This window comes from Bactrocera tryoni, chromosome 4, assembly GCF_016617805.1.
Source record: "Bactrocera tryoni isolate S06 chromosome 4, CSIRO_BtryS06_freeze2, whole genome shotgun sequence".
In the NCBI taxonomy this organism is placed as follows: domain Eukaryota; kingdom Metazoa; phylum Arthropoda; class Insecta; order Diptera; family Tephritidae; genus Bactrocera; species Bactrocera tryoni.
Window position 1 is genome coordinate 76765269 of NC_052502.1, and position 25932 is coordinate 76791200.

At 40.3% G+C, this 25932-nt stretch overlaps 6 protein-coding genes across 6 annotated transcripts; 4 read left to right on the forward strand and 2 right to left on the reverse strand.

The window, feature by feature from the left end:
• Nucleotides 1–189: 189 nt before the first annotated feature.
• Nucleotides 190–1115, reverse strand: LOC120775217 (chymotrypsin-elastase inhibitor ixodidin). Its single transcript, XM_040105285.1, has 2 exons — nucleotides 877–1115; nucleotides 190–447 (listed from the first exon to the last, which is right to left on the reverse strand). Exons 1-2 carry the CDS (start codon nucleotides 968–970, stop codon nucleotides 245–247), a joined length of 297 nt encoding a protein of 98 aa, XP_039961219.1. The 5' UTR covers nucleotides 971–1115; the 3' UTR covers nucleotides 190–244.
• Nucleotides 1116–6171: 5056 nt separating this feature from the next.
• On the forward strand, nucleotides 6172–7794 carry LOC120774695. Its single transcript, XM_040104423.1, has 2 exons — nucleotides 6172–6346; nucleotides 6431–7794. The coding sequence occupies exons 1-2, from the start codon at nucleotides 6172–6174 to the stop codon at nucleotides 7792–7794; spliced, it is 1539 nt and encodes a 512-aa protein (XP_039960357.1).
• A 456-nt stretch (nucleotides 7795–8250) lies between these two features.
• On the forward strand, nucleotides 8251–11234 carry LOC120774696. The gene is made up of 3 exons (XM_040104424.1): nucleotides 8251–8274; nucleotides 9585–9825; nucleotides 9883–11234. The coding sequence occupies exons 1-3, from the start codon at nucleotides 8251–8253 to the stop codon at nucleotides 11232–11234; spliced, it is 1617 nt and encodes a 538-aa protein (XP_039960358.1).
• Nucleotides 11235–11630: 396 nt separating this feature from the next.
• LOC120774712 (27 kDa hemolymph protein) lies at nucleotides 11631–13220 on the reverse strand. The gene is made up of 2 exons (XM_040104452.1): nucleotides 12642–13220; nucleotides 11631–12554 (listed from the first exon to the last, which is right to left on the reverse strand). Exons 1-2 carry the CDS (start codon nucleotides 12913–12915, stop codon nucleotides 11770–11772), a joined length of 1059 nt encoding a protein of 352 aa, XP_039960386.1. The 5' UTR covers nucleotides 12916–13220; the 3' UTR covers nucleotides 11631–11769.
• A 1868-nt stretch (nucleotides 13221–15088) lies between these two features.
• Nucleotides 15089–16897, forward strand: LOC120774697. The gene is made up of 2 exons (XM_040104425.1): nucleotides 15089–15224; nucleotides 15299–16897. Exons 1-2 carry the CDS (start codon nucleotides 15089–15091, stop codon nucleotides 16840–16842), a joined length of 1680 nt encoding a protein of 559 aa, XP_039960359.1. The 3' UTR covers nucleotides 16843–16897.
• A 1611-nt stretch (nucleotides 16898–18508) lies between these two features.
• Nucleotides 18509–20366, forward strand: LOC120774698. Its single transcript, XM_040104427.1, has 2 exons — nucleotides 18509–18644; nucleotides 18719–20366. The coding sequence occupies exons 1-2, from the start codon at nucleotides 18509–18511 to the stop codon at nucleotides 20269–20271; spliced, it is 1689 nt and encodes a 562-aa protein (XP_039960361.1). The 3' UTR covers nucleotides 20272–20366.
• Nucleotides 20367–25932: the final 5566 nt, after the last annotated feature.

The following is a 25932-nucleotide window of genomic DNA, read 5'->3' on the forward strand; positions in this document are numbered from 1 at the left end:
ACTGTTGTTGACTTTTGATGGTCAATTGTATACAGTTAATAAAACAACAACAATAGCATATGCTATATTTACGCGGAAATGTGTATATATTTTTGTGAATAAATGAGAAAAATCCCCTATGCGCGCCGTTATCATCACAAAAAGATTTTTTAAGAAAAAAATACAAAATAAATAAAAAATATTTTTGAATAACTCTTTTTTTTAAATCATTTTATTTAATTAAATACATTTCGTAAATTTACATTTAAGCCCCTTTTTGCTTGGGTGGACATTGTTCTTGTGGTATACAAGCACCGTTAGCATCGCGCGCATATCCCTTGTCGCAATAACAACCATCTGGGCAACGTATGTAATTAATTAAACACGGTTGGTTTAGTGTCGCGCATTCAGTTTGACAGGATGGACCACAGGGCTTGTAGGTCTCATGAGATGGACATGATTTAGGGGCTAGAGAAAAGTATTAGGAATAAAAGTAAACATTTTTTAATATTTTTTTTATGAAAATAATGTAAATAATAATAATAATAATAATAAAAGTAATGAAAATAAACTGTACATAAAATTTGTTTTATTAATTTTTTTAATAAAGTTAGAAAAAAAAATTATTTTTATTTTTTTTTTAATCTAATTTAACACATAATTTTAACTTAAAAAGTTTGAAAACGCATAAAAAACTATTTGTAGTACTCATTTTTTTCTTTTTTTAAATTTTATGCATTGTTTTTATTAATTTTTTTTTGTATTTAAATAAGTTTTTTAAGTTTTTTTATACAATTTTAAACATTTTTACAAGTTTCTTTTCTCTTAAATTTTTGTTATTCGTTTTTTATAAAGTCTCATAAATTTTTTTGTCAACTATTTTTACTCTTAACTCACTAATATAGCCCGGTTGCGCAGCACTCAGCACTGCCACGCTGCAAAAAATAAGCAAAACAAAGGTGCACAATTTCATAGAACTTATTGCGAACATGTTTTTGTTGTTGTTGGTTTTTTCCAAAACTGTATTTTAATGAACAATAAATTTCAATAATGCTTCTCCGTGTGCTAACTATTTACAAAGTTTTGAACGTGCTTAACTCCAAGCTGCCTGTTGTGTACTGAAACCTCAGCCAGATTGTTGACATATGTATGTACATACATACATATGATTTTTATACGAATGTATATTTGTATGTGTTTCTGTTTATTTGCTTTTGATCCCCTGTTGGTGTGAATTACCGCTTTTTAATAACAGTTGAGAAGCGATTTAAACGGGAATATACATATGTACATATGTATATAACGGGATAATGAAACAGAAATTGACTGTTGAGTAATCAAATTCAATGTTTAGCGTATTAACACTATTATACATATAAAGCAAAATAAAAAATAAAAATTTAAAAAAATTTCTGAATTATTGATTTTCAAAAATTGAAATATTTAAAAAAATGTTGATAATAGAAAAATTTGGAAAAGTTTTGAAATTGTGAAAATTTTTAAAAATCTTGATAATTTAAGAATTTTGAAAATTTTTGATATTTGAACAATTTTGAAATTTTGAAAATTTTTGAAAATTATGAAAAATATTTTTTTTTACATAAAGTGGTAAAATGGTAAAATATAATTTGTAATACATAATACAATATGGAAAAAAATAAAAAGTAAAAAAAATTTATAAAATTTAAAATTTTTTAAAATTTTAAAGTTTGGAAAAATTAAAAATTTTGAAAAGTTAAAAAATATTAAAACTTCATTTATTTGGAAAATTTTGGAGAATATATATTTTTGACATAAAGTTTAACCAAAATTTTTAAAAATAATAACTATGCAAAATTATGTTAAAGTTTAAAGAAAATATACCATGATGTATCAACTGGTCACTTTATGCGCAGTGGTTTTTATTCAAGCCACTAAAGTAAACACAGTGCTTTTCAAACTTTTAGCATAGACAGCTAGTTAATAACGTTAATACAGGGGGGCCCCAACGACTTTTAATAAAATTATAGAAACAGAAACCCTTTTTAACCTACGAACTTAGTTTTTATTATTAAAATAGTTCAATTTTATTATTTTGTTAAGAGTACATAATAAAATTACTACAGTGGTATCTTAACTTTCCGTAGCAATGACACAGCGCAGTTACTAACACAGGGTGGTTCAAACATGAAATTTTTTTAGTGAAGTATGGATTACAAATGCACCAGTCTCAGACTGGTCCAAAGAAGCTGCTGATGACTTCATTTTCAAACCACTTTACAAGCCATATCCACTTATATATGTATGTACAATATATGTATATAGAAATGCATCGTTGTGGGCCTATCGGCGCTACTGCCGCTGGAATTATTCTTTTGTTGTTGTTTTCAGCACGAGTTGTTGCACATGCAGCAGATTATTCGCCAATTTCCGTTTGTCGAACAGTTTGCGCAACGCTTAATTTCATTTCCGCCAAATAATTTCCGATTTATGGTCGCTTCGCGCGAATGTCGGCAGCAATTAAATGCACCAAAAATTATAAGCATAATTAAGCACTGGTTGGTGATTGGAGGGAGGTGGAACATGTTGTTTGCTGTAGGCATCAAAATAGATACTAGATTTTGTACGATATTGCCACCTCTTCTGTAAACCTTTTTTGTGGTACTGTATAATTTATGTTTAGTTTATAGTGTGTGCGAATATTCGACATATAAATATATGTATAACCTGAGTTGCTGCATACTAAGAGATGCAAAGTTTTTTCTATAAAGAAGCGGTTCTGTCTTAAGTACTTCCATCCACAGCCACAGCTTTCAAAATTCTCTCACAACTGAGGTTTCAGACTCCTATGCAGCTTCTCCCTCAGACAGACCGTAGCTGACTCTCACAAATTGAACTCAATGTATAATAAGGATTATATATTCGGGATTATGCAGTTGTGATAAAAACATCAGTGACAAAAAAACAAAAATATGGAACCAAGCAAATGGGCTCGGCTTCTAAGCGAAATGGAGTCGTAGAAGCTTATATTGAACTAAAAGTTATGGTACTTTGACTTCAAAGCTCACAAGGATATATCAGTACAATCTTCTTATGAACATTCACTATGAGAAAATCTTCAGTTCTATGGATAAGTTGGATCCAATGATCTCAAAGCGCTGCTTTGTAATGTATGAATAGAGATAAACGAATCTAACTCTAACCAATTAAAAGCTTCCAATATTACAAAATTGATATTCCGAACACTTATTTACAACCAAAGTAGTTTTAATTTCCATACTCCTTCTCAATATTTGAATTTGCTGTCTGCGAACTTGCCAACCATGATTGCATTTCGGGGTTTGACGGTTCGTTAGGCAAGCGTTAAAAGCTGGCAAAGTAGGAAAAGTCGAAGCAAATGAACGAAGAAGTGTGCATGAAACAAGTTGTAGCATTTAAGGCGCAGTCATGCAATGCCTAACTACCCACCGCTCTCCTACGTGTGTGCCATGAGCGGCGACAAAGTGCTGCGACGGAAGTGTAATGAAAAGTCGCAAGGAGGTCGGAACGAAATAGTGTGGTAAGGCGTGGAAGTGCCTAGTACATATAGCAGAAACTCTGCAGTTGGCGCAACGCGTGCAATACGTGTCGGACTGTGGCTGTAAAATATGTAATTAAGCAATGAAGCAACGCATTGTTGCATTTTAAGGGCAATTAAAGAACTTTTGACAGTTGAAGTTTTGCGGCTTCTCAACTTCCGCCAGCAACAACAAGCACGAATAGACAAGCACAAGCGTTTCATGATTGCATGTAGGAGGAAACTTAGTTGTTTTGGTTATTGTTGTTGGTGATACGCTACTTAGAGTAAAGGCTGTGGAGGCGACGCGCATAGAAAGCGCAGTGTAATGGAATATGGAGAATGAATAAATACAAAGAAATCGGATGCAGGTTCAAAGAGCTTTGTAACTCCCAACCGATTTTGTTGGCAAAACCTACACTCAGAGCGGAACAGAAATCTGTCTGTTTGTTAGAGATAGCTTTGCACTTTGTAAAGGTTTTCGGCAGACAATCCAGTAATGTGCTGGACTTGTGTCCATGTAGCTGTAGCACTCTCTGTAGTTTCGAAGCCAAAGTAGTGTGGTATTGAATGAGGCATTTCACAATTCTCTGTTTGCGGTAGTTCATTTGAATACTCTTTTCATTATTTGCCTGCTTTGGTCTTGAGAGCGTGCAAAAAAAATGTTTAATTCAAAAATATTTGTTTCGCAAAAAAAGTTCGTGCGTGTATAACCTACTATGATACTTTTAGTTATTTTATTCTGAACTGATTCCCTTTAAGCTTTTGTATACAAATTTATGACAAACGAAATGCAATGAATAAAGCTGTGCAAATATTGGTTTAGCTATTGGTTGTTGTATAGTTTCTTTGCTTTAGTCGCAGATCGGTAGATAAAATTAGAAATAAAATAAATATATATTCGTCATAAAGTCGGCAGCTTGTTTTAGTATGAAACAGGGCCGAAAATTCGAACGAAATTATTGAAAACTGATTTTTTGATTTATGATACTACTTTTAGGACTTTATAATCTAACTCGAAACCGTCTGAACATATTTTTGTCTATACTCTGACCGCACTCACAAGCTTTCTTTTTTAACTCAAACCAAACTCAGCTCAGTTGGCTTTAGCTCTCATTCACATGCTTAACTGTATCCCTCTCTCTCTCTCTCTCTCTCTCTCTTTATCAAATCATATTTTATTTCTAATTACAGCTTAGTTAATCAGATAAAGAGGCAGTATCCTTGAAACTTACCCGATATTTACCATATATATTCCTAACCTACACCTATACGAGCAGCTGATCGGTCTGGCGTTGCTTATTCGAAAAAGAAATCTAAGTTGTAGTTATCTTATTGACCCTTACCGTTATAAGGAGACAACCGCTGCTCAGAAAAAACATATTTTGTAAAGTTTTTGGTGCAGCTTTTGAACCAAGTTCCGACAGAGCCCATTACCTTGCAGCGCAACTATTCAAAGCGTTTCGGGGTTAGTAAAAATTAATATAATAAAATAATAAATAAAAACAAAAGTGATTTATATGTCAGCGACAACAAGTTCTAATTATTGACGTTCTCGATTCTAGCATACTTTTTAATTCAATATTTATACAGTTGGTATGGCATTTTAAGTAGTTAATATTATTCCAAATTTCAAAACACTATAAGCTCTGCGTTGTTCCCGTAATTTTTTATTATAAATTTGACTATTCGGGCGTAAAGACGGTAAAAGTTAGCGGTATTTTTTTCAAAGCACTCACTGTGAGTCCTTGAGTTGGGCGCGTCGGTTTTGTAACGTTTCTTTATATATTTTTAAGAAATTATATTGTGAGTATAGTCGCAGAGATAGTTTTGGCGCAGCGGCAAAGCTGATTTCTGATACTGAATATTTAAGGGTTCAAAAATTGCGCGTACAGGGAAGAGAGAGTGAAAATGGATTATTTACGCTTGCTGCATGAAATAGTGGCGATTGTGTCGAGTGATTTCGGAAATCTAGTTTGTAGAGTGCTCAAGAAAAGTCCTGGAAAATAACATATGTATGTATATATTTCCAAGTGTCAGTTTTACATAATGCAAATAGCAGCAGTTTATGAGAGGATCAGAAACCTTAAAAAATCGAACTGTTATGAAACTTAGTTTTATTTGGAAGAATCTAACAAGAAACTTATCCAAGCTTGACAATATCTGGCTTACTTGGAGCCCACATCGTATAGCTATGAGGCTTGTTGGAAAAAATAAATCTGAAAGTTCATAGTTCAGGCAAGCCGTATTGCCAGACGGCGGCTATTGCAGTCTTGATTGATGGAGAGCTGGAGATCTCAGAAATATAGGAACGACCGGTACGCAAAACTTTATTTTTTAAGTGACCCAAGCTCTAACATCCAGGACATACTTGAATCACATCACACACATTCGCAGTATTGAACAGTGAGCACATTGATGACCAGTTTAATGTCTGACCGTTCAAACTATAGTAGGGTGGAATATTTAGCGTAACTTTTTATGGACATTTCAAGGCTTTTTGGTAGCACTAACCGGTCTATGAGTTACTCAATGTCTCTATGTCAGAACTCAGTTTTGTTTGCGCTAGTGTTGTTTGTCGAAATTTTCCTTAGTCACTTTGCAATATTTTCGTCTTTAGCGATTTTTCTTTAAGCGCTCAGATGATGATGACGAAGATGACGTTGAGCAAGACAAAATTATTAAGAACCTTCGCTTTTACATTTTGTCTTCTCATAACATTGGTGATATTTACGACATACCAAATGTCATTGCAAAGCAGTATACGGACTAGCGCCTGGTATAATGCAACATCGGCTATAATGCAAACCGATTTATTAATAAATGGCATACGTAAGTAAAAAAGCTGCGCCTATTCGACTAAAATCGCATTCCATTAACCATTATATTTTCTTCCATATCCCATCAAATGTGTAGCTAACCAAGCGGAAGACGTTATGAAACTGCGTCAAGCAGAGTTGCCAAATGTGCCTTTCGATTTGTGGCACCGCTTGGAAGCGATGCGCCTAAATAACACATGCGCCCACGCGCCGACGATGAAGTGGCTGCGCTTTCACAACGACTACTGGCAGGTGTTTCATAATGCCAACTTCACTTATCATCTCTTCAATGCGTATTTCGATGCGCGCGCGCATATCTCACAGTCCAGCGCAGTGGTGCGCGTGCTGGCCATGTTGAAAGGCATGGTACCACCGAAAAATAAGATTCACTGTCAGTTGTGGTATGACAGTGACGATAAGCCGACCATTGTGCCCGTGGTAGAGCAACGGCTCGTGTGGCACATTAATTGGGGTGCCGTTGCTGAGTATTTTCCACATTTACTCACATGCGGAGTACCGCCGGCAACGCGGAAAGCAGTCGCACCGCGCGCCGTCTCCTTGGTGATGAATATTTGTGACAGGGCCTCGAATATACTGCGCGTACTATACGAACGACCGGTCGGCAATGAGACACAACACGGTTTCGCGATTTGCATGAAGGGTTTTGATTATCCTAATGCGGATATGGGTCCACGTTTGGTTGAGTGGTTGGAAATGCAGCGCCTGTTGGGCGCACGTAAGGTCATCACCTACAAATTGGTGCTGCATCCGAATTTGGAGCGTGTGCTGGAGCATTACGTGGCGGAGGGTTTCGTCGAAGTGCATCCGCTCAGTTTGGGTTTGGAGATGGTGAGCAAACCGCTGTATCTCCATGATTTTCTCCACGGGAGTATTGGGAACAAGCGCGTAAACGAGCTGGTGCCTTACAATGATTGTTTCTATCGGAATATGTACAAGTATTCATATATTGTGACTGTCGATATCGACGAGGTGATCATGCCGCTTGGCAATCGCACCAACTGGCAACAGTTAATCGACGAAGCGAAACATTTGCGTACCTCTAACTGTGCTGATGGCTATGCGAGTGTTTGTATACGCAATGTGCATTTCCCCACTGGTAGCCTAAACTATACTGAGACGTCGGCAGCACCGCGACATATGTTCATGTTGCAGCACCTGTATCGCCGGGAACACGAAATAGTTGGTAATGGCGCTAAATGCCTTCACAATAGTAGCGAGGCGTTGATTTTACACAATCACTACAATTTAGGCGCATTGAAGAGTTGTCGTTGGATAAACTTGAAGCCGACAACAGCGCAACTGCAGCACTATCGTTTGCTGGAGAAGTCAGAAAAATGGGAAACGAAGATACTCGATAAAAGCATCTATCGTTACAAGGACGCTTTGGTGAATAGTGTGGAGACGGTGTTAAGAAAGCTGTCCTATTTGTCCTATTGGTGATAAAGAGGGTAGCATTGAATATAGGTGTAGGTATGTTTTTAGGAATAGATATAAAATTGTGTGAATCAAAATTAATAAAGTATTAAGTAAGTTATTGACTAATCGCTTAAGTGCCTTCATAGATAGTTAGGTTTTTATAAAATGTTGTTTTTATAAAAGAGCGATTTGGGTTTACATGCTTTTCTGTTCATTTTTGCTAGTCTCTTAATGAAATTATTTTATAAGAAGCCTTGTCATAGATGTAATTTGCTCGAGGGTTTGTCATTGCTTTCCGGTCACAATCGCTGTTCAAAAATAAAGATTTAGTGAAGGTTTCGGAAAAGCGGTCTAACCAAATACCTGTATATTGACAGTGTGCAAATTTAACACGCAGCCACGCGACTTCGGAGAGCAATACCGATTCATATAAATATTATTTACTTTTTGATCTTCAAAGTTGTTGTTTTTAAAATAGAAATGAGAGTTAGAAAACGTGAACAAGTAATATATAAACAATTTTTTATGTATGTTTTTATTGACATTGCGTACGTCAACCTACCCGTCACCAGCCTCATCACTAACACAATATTTATACAGTTGGCATGGAATTTGAAGAAGTTAAGATTCGATTCGCTATTTCTCTGCTCGCTGTCTTTGCACACTGCTCTCTAATCAAGCAATTTATATAAAAAAAGCAACAGAAACTGCGCCGGACTTAAGTATTTCTCCGTCAAATGAAGAAGTATAACACAAATATTGCCAGTTTAATCAACTACTAGTATGGTTTGTTCGATTTGCTACTCTTGAACGCTTGACGAATGGTGGCTTTTCGCATCGAAAGTAGTTTTTCCTTTGTCCATATACCTGGAAAGGAAATGTGGTTCAGTAGAAGCCGCTGTGGCTAGAGCTTCTTTACGGATGGGTCAAATCTAAGGGCGAAGGTGGATAGAGTGATATAATGTTAGGAGTTATCTATCAACTTCAGTTTCAGACCACCTGACTACTGTAGCGTTTTTTCAACGGAGATTGCTGCCATTAAGCTAGCGGTTAATTTCCTGTTCCCAAGTGATTATCCATTCCTATAGCATGGTGGTCGTACTTGCAGACAGCTCACTAACTGGTCGTTCAAATGGACAAATAGGCTTCAAATGGTGGACAAATAGGCTTCGCGGGAGCTTGGTCAGCGCTGGGCTTCCATCAGTTCTTGATCGGAAGATCCGTTTGGCTCAAGGTCGATCGCAAGATGTTCATTAAGCTCTTTGTTCTCAATAGTTTTGTTCTAACTTGTAATTGTTCTCTCGGCGTCCACGCCGCATGGCAACTGTTACCGGATACTTGTTCCGCCTTTGCGAGGTCATAGCTTAAATACTTTGGAGCTCACACCTTCAGATAACCCACTGAGCTAGCAGAGATTAAACACCTTAGCAGAATTATATGAGCTTTAAGACGCATTGTGGACATATAAGATGAGATACTGGGGTTCCATTTTATGACTTTACAAAAAACAACATCGAAGTGGGATCCCCACCTTGGAGGACCAGCCATCCAAGCAAAGTTAAGCTAACTAATCTGTATAGTATCTTAAAACATAGAAGTTACTTAAAAAAACAAAACAGCTCTAAAATTTTTAGTGTGACAGTGCAGACTTTTGCTATCTTTATAGTTTCTTGTACCTAATAGACTTTAAAGCGATAAAAAAATGATTCGTGTTACATCTAAAACATTCGAAATAGCTTCACTTAATTGATATCATGGCTCAGCTCTGGCTGCGTTAACACTGTTTGCCAATACTTTTATCAATCACATTCCAGAATTTGTCGACTTTAGTGAACTTTTATTACGCGCTCAGTACGAAAGAAGTGTCGCAGATGGCGTCGAGCACAAAAACTTTACTACGAATCTCCGCTTTTGCATTTTGGACACTCATAACATTGGTGATATTTACGACATACCAAATGTCATTGCAAAGCGGTAAGCAGATGGGCGCCAGGTACAATGTAACAGCGGCTGTAACGCAGCCCCATTTGTTAATGAACGGAAGCAAGCTGAAAAGTAATAACAGTTATCGCATGCTCCTTAAACCTTCCATCAAATATGCAGCAAATCAAGCGGAAGACATTATGAAACTACGTCAAGCAGAGTTGCCAAATGTGCCCTTCGATTTGTGGCACCGCCTGGAAGCGATGCGCCTAAATAGCTCTTGCGCCCACGCGCCATCCCTGCTAGAGCTACGCTTTCACAACGACTTCTGGCAGGTGTTTCACAATGCCAACTTCACTTATCATCTCTTCAATGCGTATTTCGATGCGCGCGCCCATGTCATACAGTCCAGCACAGTGGTGCGCGTGCTTGCCATGTTGAATGACAAGGAACCACCGAAAAATAAGATCCACTGTCAGTTATGGTATGACAGTGACGATAAACCGACCATTGTGCCCGTGGTAGAACAACATCTCGTGTGGCACATCAAGTGGATTACCGATGCTGATTATTTTCCACATTTACTCACATGTGCGGTGCCGTCGGTAACGCGGGAAGCGGTCGCACCCCGCGCCGTTTCCTTGGTGATGAATACCTGTGACAGGGCCACGAATATACTGCGCGTACTATATGAACGACCGGCCGGTAATGAGACACAGCACGGTTTCGCGATTTGCCTAAAGGGTTTGGATTATCCTAATGCTGATATGGGTCCACGTTTGGTTGAGTGGTTGGAAATGCAGCGCCTGTTGGGCGCACGTAAGGTCATCACCTACAAATTGGTTCTGCATCCGAATTTGGAGCGTGTGTTAGAGCACTATGTGGAGGAGGGTTTTGTTGAAGTACATCCGCTGAGTATGGGTTCGGAGATGGTGAGCAAACCGCTATATCTCCATGATTTTCTCCACAGGAGTATTGGGAATAAGCGCGTGAACGAGCTGGTGCCTTACAATGATTGTTTCTATCGGAATATGTACAAGTATTCATATATTGTGACTGTCGATATCGACGAGGTTATAATGCCGCTTGGCAATCTCACCACTTGGCAACAGTTAATCGACAAAATGGAGCATTTGCGTACCCCTAACTGTCCTGAGGGCTATGCGAGTGTTTGTGTGCGCAATGTGCATTTTCCTACCGATAGTGTGAACTTTACTGAAACGTCGGCAGCGCCGCAACATATGTTCATGTTACAGCATGTGTATCGCCAGCAACCTGAAGCTGTTGGTAAAGGCGCTAAGTGCTTTCAAAATAGCAGCGAGGCGCTGATTTTGCACAATCACTACAACTTAGGCGCATTGAAGAGTTGTCGTTGGCGGGACTTGGAGCCGACGATGGCGCAACTGCAGCACTATCGTCAGTTAGAGAATTCAGAGACTTGGGAAACGAAGATAATCGATGAAAGCATCTATCGTTACAAGGACGCTTTGGTGAATAGGGTGGAGCCGGTGTTAAAAAAGTTGTCCTATTTACGGCGATAATGCGGGTAGCATAGGAAAAAGGGGAGTTAAATGACCGCGTGGTCAACAGTCCAATTAAGTTTCAGTTCTACAGTTTTTAGACCCTTGAGTCTTAAAGGAAAAGTCTAGGAATTTTAAACTGCTCATGAGATAGAGAAACCTTCATTTGTTCCAACTTTCCAAAGATCCAATTTTCGTTTGCAAACCACTTCACAAACTACTTCGCTGAAACTTCCGAGCTTATGGTCTTTTCCGCGGAGAAATAAACCGCATCTTTCATTATAAATGCTAATTTATGTCTCCTCAAAATATATAAACTTAGGCAAAACATCATAGAGAGTAACTAGAGAATGACTAAAATAAAATAAGTATGAACAAATAAAAAAGAAACATCTTTCAGTTTAATAAATATATCGATATATTATCAAAAATGTACCAAAAAATATCGAACATAAACGTTAGTCAACTCTTATCGATAACAATCGCTGTTGTTTGAAAAAATATTTGATCGTTTTACTTATGAAATAATAATCATTATAAATTACTATCGACCGCTTCAAGACTTCAGTATATGACTCATGAACAACATCAAACTACTACCCAGTAACAAAATGAAGAAGCTCGTTGCTTGCACTGTCGCACCGGCGCCACCAGCACTGGCCTTCATCAATATCGGACGCTCATTGGCCTTCGCTTGCATAAATTGATTGCAACTCGTTTCGTTCTTAATGAACTTAAACACCGCCTCGGCTACATTGGCGGGTGTAATTTCGCGACACTGCTCCAAATGGTGTATGGTGCAGCTTTGAAAACGTTCCAGATCGACACAATGACCCGGCTCCAACACCAAATCGGGCAAATCGAAGAGATCTGGCACCTTAATGTCCTTTGGCAGGAATTCATGGAAGGAGCTGTTTAAACACATATTGATGGCATCACGATTCGCCTCCAAGCACTCGGGACCCTCTTCGGCAACGAAAAGTGCTATATGATCGCCGCCACGCGAACACATGAAATCCACCAGGCCGGTCGCGATGCGCATGAGCACTATATTCTGCTGCTTCTCCTTGGCGCTCAGACAAGGTTGTACTTTGGCATTGAAGTCGCGCAGACACTTGACAGCGCTGGGCGCCTTATCACAGTATTTATTGAAGACTGTGTCTAGCTCGCCGATGGGACGTGCCGCCTCAATTTCCTGCTGCAACGCTGTCATATTGGCCAAACCGGCCAGACAGCTGGTCAGCACAGTGCTGCCCTTCTCAATTTCTTGATACAGTGTTGAGTTCTCTTCACCGCCCGCCGCCTTCTTACACTTTTCGCGCAGCACTTTCTTCAGCTCATCTGGTGGGTGGCAGAAAATGCGTGGAATTTAGTTAAACCAAAATTGATTGCATACAAATTACGCCACAAAGTTTTATTGCTACGTACCCACTGTGAAATTGCGATTTTTGTACTCAGCAGGCAGAAATTGACTCTTCAGCGCGTCTAATTGACTATTTGACGCCGCTGCCTGACCTTTGCACTGTAGGCAGATGGCTGCGATCGCCACCGTGATCACACAAAGCAATTGCAGTTTGTGCATTTTCCTTCCCGTTACACGTTTATTGCGGATTTTCGACTGCCTTTGTGCGCGACCCGTATCGAACTGAATTGGCGCTGCCTTAAAGCAATTGTCAACCGCTGCGACTTCAAGGTAACCCATTGTGACCGCCAATATAAAGGCATATAAATATTTATCTTATCTTATCGCGAAACGCCGATAACAGACGCTTTCTGACATTGGTTCGTGTGTAATCAGGCATAACGGTATGTGTGTGTGAATGTAATGGGCGTCATAAACTCAAAGAGCACAGCGCTACAACATAGGCGACTGCAAAAGTAGTTATGTTTCTAGTTTTTGTTTTTGCGAAACGCTTTGAGCAGTATTTATCAGTCCACATATATTTTTGTAATTCACTTTTTAGTTCGATTAGTCATAAGAATTCTTGAAAAACTTGTTTTCTGTAACACTTACTGCAAATAGGCGTATTCTTGAGGTACTCTATCCTAGGTGAAAGTTCTCCTATGGTGAACTGGACCGAAATATTGAAATTGCAGGCTCTTCTTCTTCTTTATTGGCTTTCGCGGTCATAGCCAAGTTTACAACAGCGAGCCAGTCGTTTTTCCTTTTTGCTGTTTGGCGCCAATTGGAGATTCCAAGCAAAGCCAGGTCCTTCTCCAACGGGTCTTTCCAACGGAGTGGTGGTCTTCCTCTACTTCTGCCTCCTCCGTCGGGTACTGCGTCGAATACTTTCAGAGCTGGAGGGTTTTCGTCCATTCGGTCGACATCAGACTCTGTTTTGCCAAATAAAATTTGTCCCAAATCTGTGGGAATTCATAGCTAAATCTAGAGGTTTATCCACTACTCTCTATCGATTAGGCCTTGGAAAATCTTCATACGTAAAAAGCCTGTCTATTGTTGACTGTTGACTAAACGTGGACTGGCTGATTCAAACTCTTTTTCGAAGTCGTTTCAAGTTCCGTCCGCTCCTCTGGATCTCTACAATACACTCTTCTGTCAGCATGATCACTGATTATTAGGAAGAGACATTTTACATATTTTACTGAAATGTTTTTTAGAAAAAGAGTTCGGTATAACAGTATTAGTAGCTTCGCTACCTTTTGGTAGATCAGGAGCTGTTTTCACCTATAAGGACCACAGACAAATCACCAGAACCGCTGACTGTAAAAGAATCCCTGGCTCTCGGACTTCACCCGAAAGATTATAACCATATTTGTATACCCCTAACGACTAAAAGACTAAAAGGAAAATTTTATGTACGCTGCTTCCTGAAAAATTACGGACCGTTATCTACCGCCGCTTTATTCTATTTACCTAACTGTATATGGTATACATTTGTGTACTTTGCTGCCAGACAAACAGCTTCGCCACGGCTGGTAGCTCCAGTTTACCAATACATATTTGTCACCCGATAAAGGCTCTATTTATTTGTTTTGCAGTTATCAATTCATTGGCTTTTGTGAGTTGATAAGATAAAAAGCCATATATTTTCTTACGGTGGATACATTGTGGCGCAACGTCAAAGAGCAAAGTACAAGCCTACAATGGGTCTGATATTTGTTAGAGACTGCAGTCATCAGCAACTATTACGAAATGTGTTACTTTGTATAAAGAAAGTAAATACTCCGCGATTATAGTAGTCATTTTGAAATATCTTTACTACATACCTTGTGCAGAGATTTTCTAACAGTCAACTTAAATCGTCGGAATGATGGAAGCCGATCTATGTGATTCCCTTGTATTCTATCCTGACTCTACCCCGGCCGATCGTATAAGAACTACAAACTTTGTAAACTCAATGTGGGTATGCTGGGGCTATAGGAAACATTTTCGAGAGCTAACACTGTTTGCGAAAAAGTCATCTAATCCTAAAGATTCGAACGATTTCTTGGGAAAACATTACATGTCAAAAGTAACTGACTCTGCCTGCCTGCTGCGGTTTATGTTAATGGCCCGTGAATCTTAGGGGCATACAACTGCGGAGAAGTTGACGCTTCGCCCAGTAGTTAAAAGCGGTAGCGAACCAGTTGTACCAAAAATTATAAGAAGATGAGTCAAAGTTTTCCTAATAAATCGTTACCCACTGGGAATGAGAAAGAAATAATTTGCGACTTTGTTGGACTGAACGCGATTTTACTTGTCGGAAATGTTTCTATAAAAACATACCAACAAATGCAACAAAAGTAATAATATTAATGGTTTTTTAGACATCATCTTATTTTATCTACCCTGTCATCGAGGTGATAAGGTACAAGAATGCGTAATAAAACTAACTACAATTTAAGGATGGTCTGTTAAAAGATACTCAGTTACGATGCGGCTCAGAACAATTCAAGGCTGCTGCTGGCAGCTGGTGTGGATCAGCACATGGACGGTCCAGTACGCCGTCGCCAAAGACGAACCGAAGTCGAGTTCGTTGAAGGAAGAACTGTTTGTAGACCGACGTCCACGTGAGTTCGTATTCTGCTCCTTGAGTTTTGTTTTCCTGCAACTTGAAAGTTATCTTCCTTCAACTCCGCTTTAGCGCCGAGTGAGGACGCTATACACAAGCTTATCGCACAAGAGTTGCCATCTGTGCCGCTGGATTTTATAAAACGGCATCGAAACGATAATCTACGTCTCAACGACAGCTGTGCACCATATCCCGAGTTGATGCAACTACAATACCACAACAATTATTGGCAAGTACATCGCAGCGAACCGCTGACTTTCTACCTCTTTGGCGCTTATTATGACAATCGGACAGCTGTGGTGGACCGGGAAGGCGCGGCGCTGGTGCGCATACTCGCTACGACCAATGTGATTGACATTGACTATAAAGACTATCCTCCCAGTTACTGCCAGTTGTGGTATGAAGAGCACAGTGTGCCGTTCATTGTGCCGGTGCGCGAGTACCGTGAGATCTGGTATAAGCCATGGGCTGATAGTCCTGAGCTATATTTTCCTAAATTCGTTGAGTGCGCATTGCCGGCAGAAGTGCAACATTTAGTTCCGAAAACTGTTTCGTTAGTGGCGTCGGAGTGTGCGCGCGCCACAAACAATCTGCGAGTGATCTATGAACCGCCGGTAAATCAAACTCAACGTGGCTTTGCGGTTTGTTCGACGGGTCTCTTTAATCCATATCGGGATAACTCGGTGCGTTTGGTTGAATGGTTGGAGCTTTTACGGCTATTGGGTTCCGAACATGTAACATTGCCTACGTTCGGCATACATCCGAATGCCACAAAAGTGCTGCAATACTACGAAGCTGAAGGTTTTGTTTCAGCACCAGGTATATCACTAACACGCGGCGAACCCGCTTTACCACACTTCAGTTATGAGGCGATAAAAGCTTGGTATAGTAATCATTGCGTCAATGAGTTGATACCATTGAATGATTGCTTCTATCGCAATATGTTCAAGTACGATTATGTAGTTATAATGGATATAGATGAGGTGATCATGCCTGTGGGTACACTCCGCAGTTGGACTGAAATGGCGCAAACCGCTGAGGTCGACGTGCGCGCCGACAATTGTGCAGATGGTGCGTCGGCACTATGCTTTCGTAATGTTTACTTTCCAGCTTATCCGGAACGCAAGCCGTTTAGCGATGCTGTGCCACATTATATGTACATGATGCAACATGTAGCACGCGTGGCCGAGCATTTGGTACCTTTCATGGCTACGAAATGCTTTCACAACACACGTTATGTAACCGCAGTACATAATCACTATGCAATGCATTGGGTAGCGAGTTGCGGCATGCGTAGTGTCAACGAGTCCATAGGTCAAATGCAACACTATCGGGAACCTGACATACCCGAGACGCTAGAGAATCCCGTCATAGATAATCAGATTTGGCGCTATAAGGAGCCGTTAGTGGAGAGAACGCAAGCCGTATTGCGTCAACTGGGACTTCTGCGATGGGTGCAGGTGCCGGATACGCCAGAGGCTGTGGTGGAAGATACACCAGTAGAAGCCGCAAGCAGTCAAACAGAAGAGAAAGTCGAACCTACAGTGGATTCCAAGGAATTGGATTCAGCTGAAATCACCAAAGCGCTAAGCTTAGCTGAACATATCGAATTTTGAGTTGAAGTCCCTAGTTGCTGCAGCGCTAAAAATTAATTCTAAAACTTGCAAAAGGATTCTGAAAATGAAGATAACTCAATAAGTTGATTTATATATTATATTTTTATATTTATGTTCAGGGTTTCTCCGGGAAGTAATAGGTCTGAGTCGATTTTAAAAAATTATTGAACCAATCGTTATAATTGTTCAAAAACTTTCAAAATAGGCTCCTTCTGCGTCGATGTAGCGCTGCTAGCGCGATTTCCAAACATTGAAGGGGACATGGAAGACATTTTCCGGAGTAGCTGATTGGATTCCGTCATCGGTCTTTTCAGGCAAAGAAACAAAAAAGTGCGAGGGCCACATCTGGGCTGTAGGGCAGCTGCGGAAGCATTGGGATGCCGGTCTTGGTTAGGTAGCTTTTCACAAGACAGGCGGTGGGAGCCGATGCGTTGTCGTGGTGCAACTTTCAATCGGCTGCGATGTCTTGTCGGACCCGATTGACCCTTCGTTTAAGAGTCTTGAGCACTTCCACGTAAAACTTGGCGTTGACGGTTTGTCTAAGAGGAATAAATTCAATTCAATTCACACAATTAGCATAATTTTCACTTTGGATATGCTCATTCTTCCGGTCTTCATAAGCGACCTCTTCCTGGCCCTCCAAAAAGGCCTGGTGCCACCGAAACACACCCCTTCTTGCTAAAGAAACATCAGGGTAAGCCTGCTTGATCACATCAAACGTCTCTCTCGCAGACTTACCGACTTTCACACAGAATTTAATCGCGTACCTCTGCTCTAACGAATGCAGCATTTTCGCCTTGTTCCACTCACAGGAACACGTCGCGCGAAAATGTTTGTCCTGACTCTCCAGGTGCTCGGAGAGAACTGACCAGCCGCTCGTTCGTTAGAAACGCCCTCTACCGATCCGGTCGGTGTACAGTCGCGGCGGAAGAGAATCAGTTCTATTACTTTCCGGACAAGCCCTGTATTATATAAATCAACTTATTATAGGGGTTGGGTATTTTTGGTACTTAGTATTTGGGATAATTTCTATAATATGGCGTTGATGAGCTCTTAAAGGCTAGTGCTGTCTGGCAGTACTAATAAAGTATCAACATGAATATAGATATAACTATGAGTATAAGTTTGAGTATGAATATGTGAAAGACTATAAGTATGGGTTCTGATTATAAATTTGAGTTTAAATATAGATACGTATGTATGAGTATAAGTATGAATATTAGTACAAATATAAGTACGAGGATATTTATGAGTCAAAGAACAAGTATACCGAAAGTCTGATATTCGTTATGGACAGAAATGTGACCGTGAGTCTTTCGGGCGTAAAGAGGAGAGGAAGTTGATGCTTCGCGCAGTAGTTCAAAGCGGTAGCGAACCAGTTGTGCCGAAAAATAAAAGAAGATGGGTCAAAGATTTCTTAATAAATCGTTACCTACTTAGAATGAGAGAGAAATAATTTGCGACTTTGTTGGACTGGACGCGTTTTTACTTGTCGGAAATGTTTCTATAAAAACATACCAACAAATGCAACAAAAGTAATAATATTAATGGTTTTTTAGACATCATCTTATTTTATCTACCCTGTCATCGAGGTGATAAGGTACAAGAATGCGTAATAAAACTAACTACAATTTAAAGATGGTCTGTTAAAAGATACTCAGTTTCGATGCGGCTCAGAACAATTCAAGGCTGCTGCTGGCAGCTGGTGTGGATCAGCACATGGACGGTCCAGTACGCCGTCGCCAAAGACGAACCGAAGTCGAGTTCGTTGAAGGAAGAACTGTTTGTAGACCGACGTCCACGTGAGTTCGCATTCTGTTCCTTTATTTTTGTTTTCTGGCAACTTGAGTCTTATCTTACTCCAACTTCGCTTTAGCGCCGAGTGAGGACGCTGTACACAAGCTTATCGCACAAGAGTTGCCATCTCTGCCGCTGGATTTTATAAAACGGCATCGAAACGATAATCTACGTCTCAACGACAGCTGTGCACCATATCCCGAGTTGATGCAACTACAATACCACAACAATTATTGGCAAGTACATCGCAGCGAACCGCTGACTTTCTACCTCTTTGGCGCTTATTATGACAATCGGACAGCTGTGGTCGACCGGGAAGGCGCGGCGCTGGTGCGCATACTCGCTACGACCAATGTGATTGACATTGACTATAAAGACTATCCTCCCAGTTACTGCCAGTTGTGGTATGAAGAGCACAGAGTGCCGTTCATTGTGCCGGTGCGCGAGTACCGGGAGATCTGGTATAAGGCATGGGCTGATAGTCCTGAGCTATATTTTCCCAAATTCGTTGAGTGCGCATTGCCGACCGAAGTGCAACATTTAGTGCCGAAAACTGTTTCGTTAGTGGCTTCGGAGTGTGCGCGCGCCACAAACAATCTGCGAGTGATCTATGAACCGCCAGTAAATCAAACTCAACGTGGCTTTGCGGTTTGTTCGACCGGTCTCTTTAATCCTTATCGGGATAACTCGGTGCGTTTGGTTGAATGGTTGGAGCTTTTACGGCTATTGGGTGCCGAACATGTAACATTGCCTACGTTCGGCATACATCCGAATGCCACAAAAGTGCTGCGATACTACGAAGCTGAAGGGTTTGTTTCAGCACCGGGTATATCACTAACACGCGGCGAACCCGCTTTACCACACTTCAGTTATGAGGCGATAAAAGCTTGGTATAGCAATCATTGCGTCAATGAGTTGATACCATTGAATGATTGCTTCTATCGCAATATGTACAAGTACGAGTATGTAGTTATAATGGATATAGATGAGGTGATCATGCCTGTGGGTACACTCCGCAGTTGGTCAGACGTAGCACAAACCGGTGAGGCCGACTCAGGCGCTGATGATTGTGCAGATGGCGCGACGTCACTATGTTTTCGTAATGTCTACTTTCCAGCTTATCCCGAACGCAAGCCGTTTAGCGATGCTGTGCCACAATATATGTACATGATGCAACATGTGGCACGCGTGGCCGAGCATCTGGAGCCAGGTTTGGCTACGAAATGCTTTCACAGTGCACGTTATGTAACCGGTGTACACAATCATTATCCAATGAATTGGGCAGGTGGTTGTGGCATCCTAGCCGTCAATGAGACCATAGGTCAAATGCAACATTATCGTGAACCTGACGTACCTGAGACGCTAGAGAATCCCGTCACAGATGATCTGATATGGCGCTATAAGGATCCGTTAGTGGAGAGAACGAAAGCCGTATTGCGGCAGCTGGGATTTCTGCGAGGGGTGCAGCTGCGTGATACGCCAGAGACTGTGGTGGAAGGTACACCAGTAGAAGCCGCAAGTAGCCACACAGAAGAGAAAGTCGAGTCTACAGTGGATTCTAAGGCTAATGTGGATTTGGATTCAGCTGAAACCACTAAAACGCTAAGCTTAGCTGAACATATCGAACTTTGATTTGATTTGAAGTTGCCTCTAGTTGTTGTAGTGCTTAGATATAATTCTAAGGCTTGGAACATGCTTCCGAAAACAACGATCAGCCAATAAATCGATTTTAGTGCTTCTAATCTACAGTAGAATCTCGCATATATTGTTAATTCACTATTTTCATCTCTGGAATTGTGGCTATGGTTGTATAGTTTCTAAAGTACGGCGTAGGTGAGCTACCAATAGACAGTGTTTTCTGGAAGGACTTTATTTAAGACCTTGCTATGAAGGTGTTGTGCAGGAATACGTATCAGTACTATGATTATAAACATGAATCTTCTTCTTTATTGGCGTAGACACCGTTTGAGCGCTTATAGCCGAGTTTACAAGAGCGCACCAGTCGTTCTTTGTTTTCGCTGTTTGGCGCCAATCGGAGATTCCAAGCAAAGCCAAGTCCTTCTCCACCTGGTCTTTCCAACGGAGTGGAGGTTTCTTCTTCTGCTTTGCCCGACGGGTACTGCATCGAATATTTTCAGATCTGTAGTGTTTGCAGCCATTCGGACGACATGAACTAGTCAGCGTAGCCGGTGGATCTTAATTCGCTGAACTATGTACAACTCGTCGTTCCATCAACTGCGGTACTCCCCGTTGCCGATGCGTAAAGGACCATAAATCTTCCGCAGAACCTTTTTCTCGAAAACCAATATTAATTTGAGTGTAAATATGAGTATGAATGTGCGTATGAGTATAAGTATGAGTATAAGTTTAAATATGAGTATAATTGTGAATTTGACTATGAGTATAAGTATGGGTATGAGTATAAATATAGGCATCCGTGTGAGTTTAGGTACATTATTATATAATAATAATACCATATATTAAAAATTAAAACCGAAAGTATTGCACCAAGTACTCACTTAATGCACTCAAATCACATAAAAACTGCCATAAAAATATAAGCAGTGAAAATTTATCGCTTCAACAAATGTTGAAAAATCATAAGATTTTATAAACATACATATGTATGAGTACGTATGTAAGTATATACATATATGAAATGTGTACCTTTGGGGCAAAATGCTGGCACCTAATGTTCGCGCACAATGCGCGGAATGGCTGCGTTTATGTGTCTACATTTGCTGGTAGTATATTTGATTTTCCACTTCACCAAGCGCATGAGTACATGTGAGTATATGAATGTTCAAAGCATGTGTGTGTGTGCCATTTTATGACACGCAAACACACCAAATGGACATAAATTGCAAGAATGTTGCCACTGCTTCTCAGCCACCCCCGCTTTTTGGCACTCGCTCCGCTCCTACACATGCGTGCTTGCGAATCGCCAAGCGGCTGTGTGACCGCACGACCCAAAGAAGCAGCCGACCGACAGCTAACGTCATTTACACATGTAAGACACAGCCATCAACAGAAGAACAGAACAACAACAGAAAGCGCGCGTGGCTAAGATACGAGGATGGGGAGTTGTGGTGGAAAGCTGCGCGCGTATGTGTGATTGAGTGTGCGGCGCGAAAGGTGATTGTGTGGCAGCGAGTGAAATATGTTGACCAAGAAACGTGACCGACATGGCTAAACGCGGGCACGTGGTATATATACGGAGACGCGAACAGGAGGCAGGGAGGCAGAGCAGGAGCGAGAGTCGGCGAAAATATGGTGCGAGAAAAAGGAAAAGTGCAAAATGAAATAAACTAAAAATTACGGTAAATGTAGTTTGTTGCTGTTTCAAGGAAATATGAAAGGAGTGCAAATATTGAGAAACTCATTTAGCAGAAAGTTGTAAAAGGAATAACAGTAAATATGTGAAAAATATCGAAACAAAAAAATAATAGAAAACACACACTAAAATTTTACAATAAAAAAGAATTCAAGCTTTGCTCGAAGTAAATACCAGCATCAGTTGCGTGAAGTGCGCCGTAACGGTACTGCTGTGTACCCGCTGGGTCACACATGCGTGTGCCTGCATGCTTGTAAGTGTGCGTCGTGCGCCACATTTTGCACGTAGTAACTTAGTGCAGGTCAGTTGAGTGTTCAGCGTCATAAATTTCATCGCATGTCAGTGGCAGTTACTCAGTAACAACTATGTTTGTGTTCGTGTTGTACGAGACGTATACGTAACCGACACAATTGGTACATATTTTGGTTGGGATTTTGAGTTGTGTTGGCTGGACTTAATCAAGACTTATGCGCCAACATTTGCACTGAGTGTTGTGGTAGGTTTGCTGCTACCGCGGATTAGTCGCGGAATCGAGTTGACATGTTTAAAGATTTTGCAGAGCATTTACGCACCACTGAATTCCAGTTGATCTGCTTACTTGCATGTTTTGCTCTTTAAGAATGTTTTTAACAAAAACTAATTAATGTGTCTTATTGTTTCGAATATTCCAATCCATTCCGTTTCGAAAGTTTCACTTCGTTCCACATGAATTTTTATACTTTGTTTACCGTCATTCATTACGTTTCGTATATTTCAATTTATTCTGTTTCTAATAATACAATTCGCTCTTCATGATTTTTTGATGTTATTTTGCTACGTTGTTCATTTCGTTTTGATTCCATTCCAATTCATTCTTTTTGTTTTGAATATTCCAATTCATTCCGCTTCAAATATTCCAATGCGTCCTTCATTAAATTTTGATGCTATTTTGCACCGTTTTTCATTACGTTTCAAATATTCCAATGCGTTCTTGCTGTTTCAAATATTCCCACTCATTCCGCTTTGAATATTCCAATTCGTTCCTCATTACATTTTGATGCAATTTTGCACCGTTATTAATTCCGTTTCGAACATTCCAATTCGTTCTTGCTGTTTCGGATATTCCAATTTATTCTGTTGCGAATATTTCAAATTGTTACGCATAATTCTTCGATGTGTTTTTTTGCTCCAGTTTTATAAAACGTTGCCTTTGCACCTCGAATTCCTCAGATAGTTGACGGAGTTCTCTTGATTTAAGGAGCTTGGGTCAACTAAAATGTGTTATATATTTTGTTACCCTCGAAATATGTGTTCTCACAGTCTTAGAACGTCAAAAAATACTATTTCGGTACCCGAAAATCACTTTTCGAATACTTGACTCGCTGCATATTTTTCTGACTAAAAGATTTGGATATACTCGTATTTCACTGGAGAGCAGCTCTACAACTGAAAATGTATACCCGTATTTTCGCATAAGATCCAAAATTGTGTAGAGACACGAGTTCTGTAAGGCGTAATTACCAGTTCTCCTCACTCTCGGCACATATTTGTAGAGATACCAGATCTGCAGTGTATAACTTTTAGCTCTCTTCAGTTGAATTCTACACGTTTATTGCCCTCAGTGTTTGAGGTGAGCTCCATAGATGATCTATTATATTCTATTTCTATGTTCATACTATAAAATCTTCTTGCCTTCGCAAGTAATATAATTTAATATTAAATCCATTGCTTTTACGACGTGTGTTTTACATTTCGGTAAATAATATTATTCCTAGCAATAAAGTGCCGTGAGCCACACACCTTGACAGTAATCCCCAAGCCGTTTACCTGCTCAGCTCATAAAGTGATTTTCTTGTTGCTTGTCTACTTACATTTGCCTGATTTCAATTTCACTTCCAGTTGCTGCTGCCGCACACTCTCCACCTCTGCGCCTTCGCTCGACGTCCTCATACCTCGTCCCACTTTTCGCGATTTTTATCATTTTGTTTCGTTCGTCGCTTTTTATAGCGATTTTTTCGCATTTGTTTTTACTTCTTGCCAAATTGCCAACAATAAACAGTGACAGCAACAATTGTTGGCGGTTGGCGAATGGCTTGTGGCAAGCAACCATGGAGGCATATCATGCAATGTGAATATGCAGGTATGTTTCCGTTACATGTGTATGCATATGTACGAGTATGTGTTGCTTCTGCTTGTCGCGGGCGAAAAAAGCGCTGTAGCATAACGTCGGCGGCGCGTAAAAAATAAGAAACGTGCGAACAACATGTAGAACAACAGCAGCAATAACTTCGACACGCGCATCATTATAGTCAGCAGCGTTTTTGCTTTTATTATTGCTGCCATCATCATCAGGATCATCATCATTATCGTTATATTCGTTAGCATAATAGTGTTGCTCATCAGCGTCATCAGCATAAACAACAATTTTGCATGCGAAAAGTGCTAAACGTAGGACTGTAAGTAAAATTCGCGAGAAAGGGAGTCCTTGTGGCTAAAAAAACGAAAGGAAAACTTTCGTGTGAAAGCTACAGTCGAGATTTGATTAATGGAACCGACATGTATCGATTTGGACCACAGACGCAACTTTTAAATTATGTCAGAAACCAACTATTTCTGAGCCAAGAACAAATGACTCAGTGACAAATAGTGGACTGTACCAAAACTGACTCGTTGTCGGGCGATCCTAACAGGGATCTTACTTGAATCTAAGCTATCCAGTCCATTGTGTTACCTACTAAAAACTCCAATGGTTCATCAGACCCTTACAAATCGACAGAGTCTCTCAAAAATTTGTTGAGACAAGTAGCAAGTAGCAGGTAGTTCACCCAGAAAGATCTCGCAGTCGCACAGGAGATGATGGTCGATCAGTGCATGCTAAGTGTACGTGAGGTCCTTGGTCAAGTGCTAGAACGCAAGACGCCAATGGGATCCAACTCCGTTCCGTTCCGTTCCGAATTTTTGTGCTGCTCTCGTCTCCTGTATCTGAATTGAAACCCACGAAGTCATTGCTGGAATTGATTTTTAAAAGTGCTCTCAAGCAGTTTCTGAGTGCAGAGCTCTAATCATCTTTCGGAACTCAACCAGAATAGCTACTTAAAAACTCACAGTTATCAAACACAGCTTGTATTGTAAGAACGCTGTGAAAAGTTGGCTGTACTTATCTGGACTCTGCAATTGTAAGAGCACAAGGTTTTCACAAATTGACTACTGAAGGTTTCATTAGACCGGAATATAAATGTCTTCCTTAGATATGAGGTTTCTTCTTAAAGTTGTTGTAAGCACGCGAGCGCCCTATTATCAGGTTTGCTCTAATATAGTCCACTGTTATAACTTTTTGTCCAGGGTCAGGGTAGCTCAGCTAATATGAGGTAAAAAGTGAAAGCCGTGATTGGCCTTTTGGAAACAATTTGCTTTGCGAATGCTGCGAAGCTTACTTACTTATTTCTATTTTTCGAAGTGGCTTTAAGTTTTAGTTTTATCTCACCACCCTTCACTTCATTTTTTTTTTCAATTTAACGCCAGCTAAAGTGTGACTCAGATGGTGTGCTTAGTTGCGAGTGCGTGTCTAAATTGTGGCACGGCCCACTTGCTTTGGCTGTATTGTGCTGATAGTTACGAAATCCAAAATAAACCGTAAAGCTCGAAAGGCGCTCGATGATGCGTTTGATTAAGCAGATAAGCGCTAAAGAAGTGCCGGTGTGGCTAAAAGATTTTCGCTTTCAAGGACTTGAAGGAATCAAATCGAATTTGTATGAAAGTGAGCACTGGCATGGGTGCGAAGACTCAAAGCTACTTGCAAAGAGATGGCGGGAGAAACCACAACTAGCGTACTTGAAGCTGTCATGATATTGCGCCTAAGCTTTAACCCCCAACCTCCTTAGGTTTGTTGGTTTCAAAAATTTTCTTTTTTCCTGCTATTTTTTATCTTTCTTTGGTTATCATCGACGTTTCATTCGCATGCTCAACGCATTAAAGGCACG

Excerpts from the sequence above, each read along its gene's own strand:
- LOC120775217 (XM_040105285.1), bottom strand. The coding sequence starts at position 970 with ATGTTCGCAATAAGTTCTATGAAATTGTGCACCTTTGTTTTGCTTATT. Across the intron at positions 448-876 it reads TGCGCAACCGGGCTATATTA|CCCCTAAATCATGTCCATCT; the intron begins GTGAGTTAAGAG and ends ACTTTTCTCTAG.
- LOC120774695 (XM_040104423.1), top strand. The coding sequence starts at position 6,172 with ATGACGTTGAGCAAGACAAAATTATTAAGAACCTTCGCTTTTACATTT. Across the intron at positions 6,347-6,430 it reads TTTATTAATAAATGGCATAC|CTAACCAAGCGGAAGACGTT; the intron begins GTAAGTAAAAAA and ends TCAAATGTGTAG.
- LOC120774696 (XM_040104424.1), top strand. The coding sequence starts at position 8,251 with ATGAGAGTTAGAAAACGTGAACAA. Across the intron at positions 8,275-9,584 it reads GAGTTAGAAAACGTGAACAA|AATTTGTCGACTTTAGTGAA; the intron begins GTAATATATAAA and ends ATCACATTCCAG. Across the intron at positions 9,826-9,882 it reads GAACGGAAGCAAGCTGAAAA|CGGAAGACATTATGAAACTA; the intron begins GTAATAACAGTT and ends CAGCAAATCAAG.
- LOC120774712 (XM_040104452.1), bottom strand. The coding sequence starts at position 12,915 with ATGGGTTACCTTGAAGTCGCAGCGGTTGACAATTGCTTTAAGGCAGCG. Across the intron at positions 12,555-12,641 it reads AAATCGCAATTTCACAGTGG|ATGAGCTGAAGAAAGTGCTG; the intron begins GTACGTAGCAAT and ends GCCACCCACCAG.
- LOC120774697 (XM_040104425.1), top strand. The coding sequence starts at position 15,089 with ATGCGGCTCAGAACAATTCAAGGCTGCTGCTGGCAGCTGGTGTGGATC. Across the intron at positions 15,225-15,298 it reads GTTTGTAGACCGACGTCCAC|CGCCGAGTGAGGACGCTATA; the intron begins GTGAGTTCGTAT and ends ACTCCGCTTTAG.
- LOC120774698 (XM_040104427.1), top strand. The coding sequence starts at position 18,509 with ATGCGGCTCAGAACAATTCAAGGCTGCTGCTGGCAGCTGGTGTGGATC. Across the intron at positions 18,645-18,718 it reads GTTTGTAGACCGACGTCCAC|CGCCGAGTGAGGACGCTGTA; the intron begins GTGAGTTCGCAT and ends ACTTCGCTTTAG.